The sequence below is a fragment of the Patagioenas fasciata genome, chromosome 1, assembly GCF_037038585.1.
Source record: "Patagioenas fasciata isolate bPatFas1 chromosome 1, bPatFas1.hap1, whole genome shotgun sequence".
NCBI classification, from domain to species: Eukaryota; Metazoa; Chordata; class Aves; order Columbiformes; family Columbidae; genus Patagioenas; species Patagioenas fasciata.
In genome coordinates this window covers 121,612,780-121,626,187 of record NC_092520.1, presented here as the reverse complement: position 1 = coordinate 121,626,187, position 13,408 = coordinate 121,612,780, and the positions used below count along the sequence as shown (strand labels likewise).

The window sequence follows — 13,408 nt, the reverse complement described above, 5'->3', positions numbered from 1 at the left end:
AAGACATCTTCATCATAAATCAAAATAGGAACCATTACAGTCAACACATTTTTGCCAATAATAAATGTTTGTTTATTCCTGTGGCATAAAAATCCATTCTTCAGGATTTGACAAGCTCCTGGAAAGCATTTTCTGCATCCTGCTGGTATTGGAAGATTTTTCCCTGCAGAAGTTGTCAAGATGCTTGAAGAAGTGACAGTCAGGCAAATATGGCAGATGAGGCAAAAATTCGTAGCCCAATTTATTTACCTTCTGAAGCGTTGGGTGACGTGCAGTTGGGCATTGTCGTGGAGAAGAATTGGGCCCTTTCCATTGACCAAGGGCTGTGGGTTTTGCAGTTTTCAGTGCATCTCATTGATTTGCTGAGCATACTTTTCAGGTGTCACAAGGATTCAGAAAGCTGTAGTGGATCAGATCGGCAGCAGACCACCAAACAGTGATCATGACCCTTTTTTTGGTGCAAGTTTGGCTTTGGGAAGTGTTTTGTAGGTTCTTCTTGGTCCAACCACTGAGCTGGTCATCGCCAGTTTTTGTACAAATTCCACTTTTCATCAATCCATCACCTTTTTCACCTTTCCAATTTGCTTCAAATGCCAAACCACCGTAAGATAGTTGATGCTAAGTTCTTCAGCAACTTCTCATGTAGTTGTAAGATGATCAGCTTTGATGATTGCTCTGAACTGGTTATTGTCAACTTGCAACGGCTGGCTGCTACCCTCCTCATCTTCAAGGCTCTTATCTCCTGTGTGAAACTTCTTAAACCACCATTGCACTGTACGTTCCTCAGCAGTTCCTGGGCCAAATGCCTGGTTGATGTTGTGAGCTGTTGCCACTGCTTTATGACTCATTTTGAACTTGAATAAGAAAACCACTCAAATTTGGGTTTTGTCTAACATTTCCATAGTCTAAAATAAACATAAAATATACAGCAAGTAATAAGTCATTAGCAAAAAAAAAAAAAAAAGAAAAAAAGAGAAAAAACATAAAGCAAGAAAAGAACATTAAAATGATGCGTAACATAACCACATTTATTTAAGAATGTATTCCAATATCAAACGGAACATTTCAACCGTGCAAAAACCACAATTCCTTTTGCACTAGCCTAATACATCACCATGCCTTACTGTTTCCTGCTTCTATTACTTAATGACTCCTGGAATATAAAAATAAAACCCCACTCTATAAAAGGTTACCATCTGATGAGTTTAAAGTCTTGAGATGAATGTGCACAGAATATGTGAATTATTTGGGGAAATAAAAAGGCTCTTTCTACTTTTGTAAAATAGATGAAACAATGGCAGTGAAAAATCCACACAGAATATTAAACATCACATAGAATATTAGAAGGAAAAAATCCTCCCTAGGAGATTTAATGTTACAGATACTTGGCTAATATCTTTGTGGACTCTTTAATGTGGGCTGGATACAACATTACATTAGTAGAGGAGTTGAGATTTGAGATGTATTCTGTTCTTGCTCACGGAAGGAAACTAAAGATATATAAGGATATTGTTAAATCTTGCAAGATGTGCAATTACTACTTTAAACAAGCTATTAACTTATTCTCCAATTAGCTTTAGATATGTTGTGTTATTACCATAGACCAGCCACAGTAAGAAAGTATAAAATGTCAAAGAGATTATCAGTTTTTAGTTGGGAAAACAACTAAATCATTAGGTGTGCAAGCATGAAACACAATTTCCTTCCAAAGGTGTTGTTAAAACCTACATAGAAGAGTAGTTATACTCTGCTAGAACTCTACAGACAACACGGTGGGTCTTTTGGGACTGTTTGAAAGTTGATGGTTGTTTTAAACTAAGGATTATTTTTTACTGGAATCAATACCATGTGAATGCTGAGATACCAGCTTCTACAACTCCTTTCCAAAATGTCTTCAGAAGGGCAGGTCCTTCAAAGTGGCAGTCTGGATCTTATTTCTTGCTTAGTCTGTAAATGTGCTTGGAAGACACTTTAGAACACTCAACTTACCCATTTTATAACATGGTTTGGTATGTCAGTTTGTCAGGTTATTGCCTCTAATCATTCACTGTTTTTCCAGAATGAAGAAGCAGATATCACTTTATTTATTTGTTTTATGAAGCCGCTTCAAATGTTCTCTCCTTTGTAGTATGAATCAAGCCCATTAATCTGATGGGATCATCATGAATGGCTTCTACGTTTGTCGTGTTTTCAGCAGCCAGCTGGTCACTGTTGAGATAAATGCTAACTTTGGAAGCCATCATGGTGGGGTTAGATGATCTTTCTTCTTCATCCTCCTCTAATGAAGGGCCTTTCTTTCTCCTCGGTTTTCTGCGTTTTCCCTTGACACTGTGATCAAGTGAGGCATAGCACATCTGATTGGCAGACTCCACCTAGATGAAAATTCACTTTAACATTCAGTAGTCATGCTTGCTTTAAAGTTATGCCTAAGACTTTGAGTATGTCTACACCGTAATCATAATAGTGGCTGAAGTTTACCCAAATTAGCTCATTAAAAGTACAAACGATTCAGCTGTGGCAGCACAGAAAACAGACCAATGTAAACTAACAGTAAATGACTCATGTTCTTGGGGTAGTGGCAGCTATTATTGGAAAGATTCACTGTGGGAGTGAGGGTACTTTATATAATTGGTCCAAGTTCTTTGGGATGTAAGACATTGTTTGATCTGTTTTTCTTCTTACTGCTTTTGTTTGTTTGTTTTTTAAATTATAATCCAGTTACTAGCAACAATATTTTTCATAGGCTTGGTCTGTGCAGAAACCTAAAGACGGATGATTCTTGTCTGTAAAAATGATCTCATTTCCAGTGCAAAATATATGCTTTGTGTGTCTTTCCCCTGCTTTTCTCTGTGTTTTTCAAGCCAAATTATCAAATATTTTTTCATATTGGAATTTTCATAGGTTAGTCTGTTTCTGTTAAGTTAATAAAGCAAATGTCTAGATTTAAAAAGAAGAAAAAAGATAAAATTTCCACCACCTGGAAGTATCCTGAGAGAGAAGCTGGAAATCAACTCAGGAAATCGATGCTAGGAACACTTCAATTACAGACAGATTTCAGCTGAAGGTTGCATGCTTTTAGGCATCCAGGTATCTCAACAAAATATAAATCAATACAAAACCAGGCATTTATTTAAGGCATATAGATTTTGTGTTGGACAAGAGAGAGCCAGTCAAACTCATGATTATCATGTGATGCCGTTTGTGTTTTCACTTGACTGATGTCCAAAATAAATACAATTAATTCTTTACATAAGTCATGGAATTAGATGTAGGTTCAATTCAGCCTGATCTGCATGCCTGTGACTGAGCTTTATTATGCCATATGGATGGAAATGAGCTGTCTAGAATTCTCCTGCTCCCTCATTAATGTCCCAGATGGAACAAAGGGTCAAGTCCGTGCTTAAATTTCTTGATGAACTATGACACTAATGCATGATAATTTTCGTGATGAGCGTTGTGAAGATTTTTGTTATATATTGTCATGCGATACACACAGAAATTCTGATACAGACCACATTACCCTAATTCAGAAATCCAGAATTAAAATTAGAGATACCTGTAGCTGGTTAACTGGCCTTTGAGGCTGGGACTTCATCTGCTCGTAACAACATTCCTCTATAATTTATCAAAGTACAAAAATGTTTTAGTTATTAAGGCACACTACTTAAAAGTCTTAAAAGATCAAATCAACAGATCCTCCCTGTTACAGAACCAACTTCCCCCAGTTTACTTTGGTAGAAGTTTGTTTTGTTTTGAAATCACACACAGACCTCTTTCTCTATTAACAGAAGGGCAAATAGCTAAGAAATTCAGACATGCATATGGTGAAAATGAAATTATTTTCTGTTCATATGGATGGAAAGTTTCTCATTATTCACTAAGTGGGCATCATTTTAGACTGCTAGGGGTACATCTTGCAATTAGAGCGTAACCACATACTAGTGTATTTTTCAGCACAGGCAAACTTATATTGGGCCAAGAAAGAGGCTGTGAGTTGCAGCAGCTGGTGATTAAATTGTATTCCTGACTCTACTTCCAGTTTTCTGAAAAATCTGGTGCAAGTCATTTTTTCATCACGTATCTCATTTTAGCCATCAGTAAAACAGATTGTTTCCTCACAGTTTTCAGCCTTTCGTATTGTCAATGCATTTGAGTTTGTTGGCTTATTTAAATTTGTTGTTTTTTCCCTGCAGTTCAAGTATTTCAGTTTAGTTTTGCTTAATCCCAAAGAGTGCTAGCAAAAATTTGTGTTCACATTACTTAAATACTGCCTTAACACCATAAGGTCTTCGAGAGACATACCCTTAGCATATCTAGTTCTAGCTGCAGTTTTATGATGTTACTGCATTCTCTGCCAAGGATTATTTGGCTGAACAGGATCATTTGGACCGCAAAAAATCCAATTCAGTATGAGATCTGGTCTTAAAAATAGTAGTGCAGTATGATGGTTTGCAGTCCTATCCCAAGTAAGGATTAATTCTGTGTTGAGAAACACAGAAAGTGTTGGTCAGTCAGTTTTTAACTACACATTTATCACAGCCTCTGAACAGACACGTGTTCTCAAAGTGAAGCTTACCTAAAATATCTTGATTGAGATTGCCATAAACTGGGTCATCTTCTGTGTAGTAGCCATCATAGCTAGAAGGGCAACGGGAAAATACTTTTAATTCACAGAATATGCTTTATTTAGGGCCTCACTATTATACTTCAAATATTTTACACACATGTAGCAGTAGCAAGCAGATTGTATGTGATCTGAAAAACAAGACCAAAAATATCGGTGGGGGAAGCAAGTGCGGGGACACAGCACAGAAATGGCTATATGCATGTTCTGAAGAGAGATTTGTTATCTAGCCAAGAATAGATCTCTTCTCTCCTGGAATTTACTTAAGTATAAATCTAATCTCAAGACCACTAAGTTACTGTTTGATGTAGTTCTAGAGATATTATTGATCACTGAAACGAACCCACTTCATGTCCTCTGAGCCCACTTTGCAATACAAACTAAGGCACTCAATGGGTCTCTTGGGGCAATGTTCTTAAAAACTCCAGTCTTGATTCAACTAAAATGCTTATGTTGACCCAACTAGAGAAGACCAAGGCAAAGTTCAGCTTTGAGTTTTTAATGGTATTCTGTGTTTTATCAGCCCGTGTCCCTTGAAAATATTTTTAACCATGTTTGTAAAATGGGAATTGTTAGTGGGAAGAACTGAGTAACCTTGATTCTTTTGCATCCATGTACTGTGCCTTGTCAAGGGAATGAAATAATGGAATCTAACACCACTTTTATCGTGATATTTTTCAACTGAACAGGCAGCAATAGACAGAGACTTCCCAACTTCAGGTAAATTTGTAACTGAGGATCAGTTTGGGGAAACAGGTGAAGGTTTTTGTATTTTTGTTTCAAGGGCCTTTTATATTTTGGTTGACATGAGACCCTTTCCATCTTTGTTTTCTAAAGTTTGACCTATTTTTTTTACTATGGGATAAGAGAAACAGACTTGTAACAGATCATTAGGTATCCATACAGACTCCATTTCATTGCTTTTGAACATCATGTATAAAATAAGGGTATGAAATGTAAATACATGTTTTTATATATTGTAACTTATTGTTTTCTGATATTTATTTTAAATTATTATAGACTTATTGAGTTTCAGTGATAATAAATATTGTCTTAGCTCAATATCTTGCACTTCAGTATACAAAATTATCATATTAACATGCAATTATTTCATTTTTGATTAAATGACTGAAGTACATCACTTCCACACGATTTTTTTCCTGTTTTCTTCAGATTTTTCTTTTCCACAACCAGCATGCTCTCTGGTGTTTCCAGGCGGGCTTCATGAGATACTGGATTTTTCCCTATGCTGTCCCTCCAAAGCCATCTCTCATTATTTATTGCTTATTTCAAGCTTTCCAGAAAGAAATATTTTATCGAACTTACCTTGGACTGTTCTCTTCATAGTCTTTATACTTTTTAGCTGGAAAATTTGTTAAAAAAAAATAAAGAGCAAATGAAACATGCTATTTTTAGAACACTTCAGATAATTGTCCAATTGACATGCTTTTGATTTCACTGTAGACAGTAAAATTGAATGCTCTTGGCTCTGAGGACCTTCATTTGTCCCCCTGCTTTTCTCAAATACTTTTGACTAATACAAGAAATGTTGGTGTGTTACCCTGTGCTGTGGCTGCAAAGTCCACGTTAGTTTACAAGTCTCCCAAAATGTATTGTAACACCTGTGATTAATTTCTTATTTCCTCCTCCTTCTGCTTCTGCCTCATCTTTTTCTCCACCTAGGGAGGTGCATCACGTGTTTATATTACAAGGCAAAGCATTTATTTATTTTGCTAGTTCTGCTGCTTGTATCTCTGAAAGAGAGATATATATCCTGTGACCATGCAGAAAAAGAAACTGAAGCAGAGAGGCATTGGCTCCAACAAGATTTGTTGCTAGAGCTTGATTAATAACTCAGGAATGCCTGACTTTCTATCTTCTGTTCCGGAACTCTAGAATTTAGCACAGTAAGCTCCGATCACATGAGCAACGCAGCATCAGCCAACCTTACCAAAACCTTGCTGAACATTAGTTTTGGAAATGACTGTGATTTTTCATCGTAGAAATATCTGCCTAGCAGCACTAAAAGACAAACCAAAAAGGCACTCCCTCATCCCACAGCTCTCCAGCAGCTCTTTTAATACCCTGTCATATTCTAATTCTCTTGTACCTGGTGAGTTCAGTTTATAAGCATAGGCCTGTTTATGTAGGTTATGTACGTATGTGTGTTTCATGTGGTTGAACCCGCTAGTGTTTGTCTGAGCTCCCATGTGCATATAGCACAGGAGCAGTTTTCCCTGTGGAAACACATTTTTTCTCTGAATGGGAGTGGTGAGGATGTGCAACTTAAAAACTACAGAATTGCATGCATAAGAGAGGTTGCAATGGCATCATCAAATCTGTTGAAAGTCATAGTTAATTTTAACCGAAACAAGAGTATGACTGCAGTCACCCTCTATTGTGAATTAAACAAACCAGTGCCTTATTGTGAGTGACACATTGATTTAAGAGCTACATTAGCATCCCACGATGAAAAGCAATTCGAACTTTTTCAAAACAAACTAATTAAGCATAAAATGTGTATGAAATCTGAAATTCAAATAAGCATTCAGGAATTTTGGGAAGATAAAATTTTCTCAAATGTATTTTGTATCAGTGCAGCTACTTAAAATTATTTTTAAACCAAAGTACGAATAATAACCAGTTACATGAGAAGTACACCTTAAAAAAAGGAAGTTACAGATGCTAAAAATGTACATTAAAAATACAAATTTAGACAAAACTTAATTCCTCAACTTGTGCATGTTCTGTTGGATTTTCTTCAGTGAATGGACTCAGGTAGCTGTGTTTGGCAGTGGACTGGGCAGCTAGCAACCATTGTATAATGATACCTGGCTCCCCTAAAAATGTTTAAAAGTTACATGCTCTCTACTAGAATCATTCTTGCCGAAAGACAGTTAATCCATTTGTTGGCTTGAAACCTCCCAGCAGTGACGGCTTTCCCTGCAAACACTTTAAACACTCAAACTCCATTCCTTACAGAGAGACATCACTTACCTTGCTTCTTTTTCATATAGTGTGAAATGTTCAGTATCAATGAAACAACAAGAGCCAAACTCAGAAAGGCCAAAACTCCCCAGACCGAAAAATGGCAGTCCATTTCTGCAACTAAGAGAAAATAATTCCATAGTTTGCGTTGTCAACAATTTTACTGTATTCTTTGTGGTTGGCTGATTTTTGCTTTCTGTAATTGAAGCTACTATTTTGTTGTTTACTCTGTGACAGCCATTGCTATACAAGCTAAATAATTAATATCAAAACTAGATGCTAAATAATAAGAGAGCAACGTCAATAAGCTGTTAACAGAACTACTATTTCATAGGAATTCAGCCAAAGGTTGGAGTATTGGTTTACCTGTAACATGCAGTAAAAGTCAGAAATCGATAAAGAAAAAAGTCAATAGCTTTGAAATTATTTTTGTAATTGTCTTTAACTTATTATTTGCAGTAAATTTTGGGCTCAATTCTGGAGTTCGTGAATGTAGTTCTGAAGATTAATTCAGTCAAAACAACTTCACTGGAAATGTCTCTGAATAATAGCTAAGACCATCAGGTTTTAAGAATCTCTGCAACAGATTTCAAAGGTTGGTTACTTCTTTTCTTGCATCTCCTATTAAAACCACTTGTACTCATATCCTCACCCTCCTTCCTGAGAAAATAGAGGTTGCAGTGGCAAAGGATGAGAAGTGGTCGGGAATCAGTGAACTCCTACAGAGAAAAACCTGAACAGCTCCTGAAGAATCACTTGGGAAAAGGTGTGTCAACTTAAACAAATAAAGCCTCCTTTTGCACTGAGCTCGCCTCTCCTTGGAGCCCTGTTAGAAATACAGGAAGGAACTCCCCCTGCACCAAATGCATTTTGCCATTTAATTAATTCTTTGATTAACCTAACACATACAGATTTTCCATCACAAACCATGCTGAAGAAAATGGCCTACTTGTGACAGTCTAGTGGCCAAAGTGATCAGCATTGCTGCAAATGGCTTGTGAAAACCCTTCCTTTACAGAGGAAATGCTAAGCCAAATACATGAGTGAAAGGAGCTTGAAGCTGGATTTTTCACCTTCCCTAGAGGCATGTTTTATATTTTTCTAGATTCAGAGTGTTTGAAATAAAGCCTGGTCCCCAAAACTAATGGATTCCACTAATATTGCATGAAAAAGTCTAGCTGGAACAGAGCAGTCAAGGGGAGAGACTAGATGATACTCTCAGAATGAGATTTGAGCAGGTCCTTAACACACTTATTTGGTTTTGCTGTAGCTGGATTCCTTCAGGGGGCTGATGTTTTGCTTGCTCTTTAAAGGAAAGCTGAGGTAATAGAATACAGGAATACACATTCCCATGTTGCCAGCCACAGGTGGCAGAGGCAATGGATATGCTCCTGCTGAGAGGACCGAGATTTTTTCCTTGGTTGACTGGCTCCAGCTCATCTTGGGGACAGCCCCTTTAAGGGCTTTGTTCCCTAATTATGCTGGGGTTGCAAAAGCTCTTTTAGTTTTATTTCAAGCTGCAGATGTAATTATGATGTTGAAACAAGAGAAGATAATCCTTGGTAGTAAAAATCACAAATCACATGGACTTCTATGATGCAGCTTTCCTTCCTGTCAGAACTCTTTTAAAAGGGACAAAACAGAGATGTAACTTTCTGACAGGTTTGTAGCTGTTTTTATCACATTGTACTTCCAGTGACTGTTTATCCTTCCTTTTATACTAAACATCCCATTTCCAGTCCTTTCTTTCTCCTAGAGTTCTCCCAAAGGTGTTTGAGGGTTCTCCATCACAGCAATACTACTTTTCATGTCAAGAGGCACTTTTTTACAAGGTACAGGAGGGATGACACCTCCATGAAGCAGCTACATATTATTCTGATGTTTCAGAGAAGGAGTTAAAAGAAAGGGACATCATACCTTGAGAAGATGTTATCAGGCCACGTCAAGAACCATCAGTGTTTGGAACCTGGTTAGTCTACAATTAGTCACTTGGTATTTGCATCCTATGCAACCTGTCCAAAACTACAAGAAGTCTGTGTCAAAGGCAAGAGCTTTTAAGTCTCAAGATAGTGCCTAAATAATAAGAGTCATCCTTGTCCTCCTTCCTTCTTCTCCCACAAACTCTCTTTATTTTTTTTTTTTCAGGGAGCAAAACCAGTATTGTTGAATAAGAGAAGGGAAGCATGCGTAACTGTGATAGAAACTACAACCCTGTGATTGGTTTGAAAGAGAGTCAATACCTAAAATAAAGTTCTAAATATGTACCTTTTTCTTGATACTGAATGCTGTCATTTGTTTTTCTGATTCAGGAATCCAATTTTTCCCTGGTGTTTCCAGGCAGAAGGAGAACCCTTAGTTTCAATTTTAATGTTTTCAGCCCTTAATTGAAGTGCAGGAGGAACACAAATTTTTGATGACAAGTATTATTTTTGTGATTCAGATTCTGATTTAAATTGCAATTATTATCTGGAAAAAAGTAAAGGTTTAAAAAAAAAAGTTGTTTCCCTTTTCAGTCTCAGGTTTAACATCTACAGTATTTGAGCAGTCCCACTTCTCTAGGACTTTAAAAATATTCTAGCAAAACAAAAGGCATGAAGCTTGGATTTCTAATACAACGTACCAATGTGTTAAACCTCACTATCTATAGTTCTTTCTCAAACATGATTTAGGAAATTGCATAGGTGTGGGGAGATTAAGAAAACTATATTTATTCCTAGCTGAACACAACTGAGTTTATTTTTAAATTTATTTTCCACAACTCTGACTTAAACATCTGGTTGTATTTCAGGGAATGTATAAAAACATACATGCGACTTCAGGTTGGTTTGGGTTTTGGTTTTTGCCATAGGAGCTATTTGTTTGTCAGACAACACTAGTTATATCTGAGAAACAACAGCAGTTTTCATTTACCCTAAAAAAACATAGTAAAGGCATGATCAGAGACATACAGGTGCCACTCTGAGTTCTCTATGTTTTTCTAATGTCAGTTTCAAGTTAATCTTACTTTCCAAGTACAAAATACGTGAGATTTTGATCATATATCTTAGCTTTCCAGATATACAACTCGCAGCTCTTTCCCACGTGTTCTTGTACTACCCCTACAGCTATCGCCAGTTTGCTGTTTACATTTGTAACTGCATAAATTAAATATTTATTACGTTGGCAACAGCAGCAGTAGAAGAAAAGCTGAATACCTGTGTGATGAAAAAAATTTGTCTCCTCAGAAAACTACATTGCTGTCCCTGTATGTATAATAGCAGATGCAACCCATGACAGTTCAGTTAACTGGTTGTGCTGGTTGTTGATGGAGAGTGAGAAATAAACAGAAAGAGAAGTCTATTAGACTAATTATAGTCTGTTCTGAAATAGTCTCTTGTATTCTATACTCTAATTTTAATTATAATTCAAGTAATTTACTGTCAAATGTAGCAAAAGCAGATTATTACTTTTTACGTATTATACATTTATTCCAAAGAACCTGTAGCACTGTGTTCAGGGGCATTCTCACTCTATTGAAATCAAATTGCATATTTAAAAAAATTTGTTATATCTTTGAAAAAAAAAGTCCTGAGCAAAAATGAGGCCCCTGGAAATAGTACATTATGATTCTAATGGGATAAGCTCAAATTTCATCAGGGTTTTCTGTAATAGTCTATCTCCAATGGGGAAAAGTAAGAGCGATAGTAGTTTGTTCATAAGAAACTATATTGAAGCTATTCTTAGACTAATGTGCTCCTCTGTGAAAGAGTTCATCATATAGCCAAAGGTTGCATGAGAAGGACAATTCTCATTTTATTGTTACAAGCTGGGAAGTGTGCGTGGCAGAAGTACTATATTTAATCATTATAAAGGTGACAGTGTTTTGACTATCTAATACCTGAATCTCTCTTGTATTAATTATATATTCCTGTTCTGCTGTTCTTTCACTTCTATTTGGAAACAGGGTCAAACTTGGAGTTGCAGCCAAGTAAACACCTACCTTAGGTAATTTGCTCCATGTGGATGATGTGTTTACTTTTCTGAGTTTAGGGATGGAGTTACTCGTCTCCTCTTAGTATATTTTACAGTGCTGTAAACTGAAGGTACTATATTCAACAACAAAATACAGGCAAATAAAAGACTTTCTAAAGACATAGTTATTTGTGCCTTTTCTCCTTTTTAAATCTTTCTCTACCAACAGAGAAAAAACACAGGAATAAATAGACTTTTGGTCACTTGTCAGGTTTTCTCTTTGCAGGGCTCATTATACTGTAATTGGAGGGGGATGGAGAGGAGGAAGCAAACAAAAAAGAATAACCAAACAAACAGAAGCCCCCCAAACATTCTAAACTTTCCTGGATTAATTTCTGCAATTCAATATTATTGCAACTCAAAGGAGAAGATATAATCCTGTAATTACCTTTGGGGGCAGGGGACAGATTTAACAATTTGGGGCTAGAAATAGGTGTTTGTCTTCCTAACAGCATAAGAATAGGTAGCAGAAGTACTATGTTTGGTTCCTTCTTGTTCTAATATATTTTGTTTAGAGAATCTCTCACAAAGGCTAACAGGAAGATACCATACTTCAACCAGTTTCTCCTACTGAAAAGGAACGTGAGGTGCGGAATATAGATACATGTCTAGCTGGACATGCCATCTACGGTATTGACTCATCATTCATACAAGCAGATTAATTATTTGGTCGCTACCGGATTTAAAATGATCATCTGGAGCACAAAATTATTTGTTTCCTGTTCTTTCTGCAAATTTGTGAAGATGAGATAAAATTAACGTTTTCCCCCCTCTCCAATTGAATGGTGAGATAAATAATATTACATACTAATGACCCTTAGGTAAAGAACCCCATTAAAAGACTGATGAATGTTAAATTAGCATTAAACATGCTTCCACCTGTGTGAGTTTTTAAGACAAGATTAATTCTGCAGAAAGGATTCCTTAAACTGCAATTAATTAGTGCACAACTAATTGCTTTGTAAGTTATCAGCTTCATACTTCAGAAGGGAAGCAGTGCATCGTAAAATAAGCCTTCAGCACAGTAAATATATTAAGTACAAAACTAACACCAATCCTTAGTCTTCATTAATAAACCTTAATTAAGGAAGGTTTAAGCTGTTGACGATGACTCATCATCATAATGATTATTATTAATAATTTGAATTCAGAACCCTGATCAACCTTCTTGGAATACTCGTGCTCTACCAGTGTGCTTTTACTGCTGATTTGTTTACAAGTTTATAATACTGAAAAGATAACACTTACCTGTTTTTGTTGTTTCTAGGAATACTCCCCACCCTTTATCCAACAAACAACCAAGTTATGTTGGCAAACCTTGGATTCTCTTTTGTGTTGGACCTGGCAGCATTAATCTATCTCTACAGCTGCCACCAGTCTTTAAGGTCTCCAGGCTTTTTTTTCACCAGCTTTCTTAAAAACAGGAAGTGTGGTTCAGGCTTATGCAACCTCACTAGCAAACTGACAGTCTCCTTCAGTGTTTGCCTCATTCAAATGTGTAATTTCATTCAAGTGAATTTGAAATTCATTTGAATATGTAATTATGTACGTATTTATTAATGTATTTATTATCCACCTCTCTTGCCACAGAAGAGCATGTACAGGAATATTAGTTCCATTTTATGTGATACAAACCTGCTTTTGTGATACTCATTTGAGATTCATGCTCTAAGTCTTCCTGTTTGTGATGTTGCGTTGAATTCAACAGAAGTATTTAGATACCTCTTAAACTAAATTACAGATCTATATTACCTAGGTGTGGTATTTGACTCTTTATCTCTTGAG

General features: G+C 36.4%; 1 protein-coding gene across 1 annotated transcript; it reads right to left on the bottom strand.

Annotated features, from left to right (window-relative positions):
• Window positions 1–1,106: 1,106 nt before the first annotated feature.
• On the bottom strand, window positions 1,107–12,989 carry TRAT1 (T cell receptor associated transmembrane adaptor 1). The gene is made up of 8 exons (XM_065854200.2): window positions 12,872–12,989; window positions 11,592–11,688; window positions 9,530–9,634; window positions 7,622–7,732; window positions 5,951–5,987; window positions 4,577–4,638; window positions 3,557–3,615; window positions 1,107–2,372 (listed from the first exon to the last, which is right to left on the bottom strand). Exons 4-8 carry the CDS (start codon window positions 7,722–7,724, stop codon window positions 2,094–2,096), a joined length of 540 nt encoding a protein of 179 aa, XP_065710272.1. The 5' UTR covers window positions 7,725–7,732; window positions 9,530–9,634; window positions 11,592–11,688; window positions 12,872–12,989; the 3' UTR covers window positions 1,107–2,093.
• Between the last annotated feature and the right edge of the window lie 419 nt (window positions 12,990–13,408).

What these genes read in the sequence shown, in the direction of transcription:
- TRAT1 (XM_065854200.2), bottom strand. Translation starts at nt 7,724, where the DNA reads ATGGACTGCCATTTTTCGGTCTGGGGAGTTTTGGCCTTTCTGAGTTTG. An exon ending in TCTCAATCAAGATATTTTAG is followed by an intron (nt 3,616 to 4,576) that starts GTAAGCTTCACT and finishes GATAAATTATAG; the next exon opens with AGGAATGTTGTTACGAGCAG. An exon ending in GGCCAGTTAACCAGCTACAG is followed by an intron (nt 2,373 to 3,556) that starts GTATCTCTAATT and finishes ATTTTCATCTAG; the next exon opens with GTGGAGTCTGCCAATCAGAT.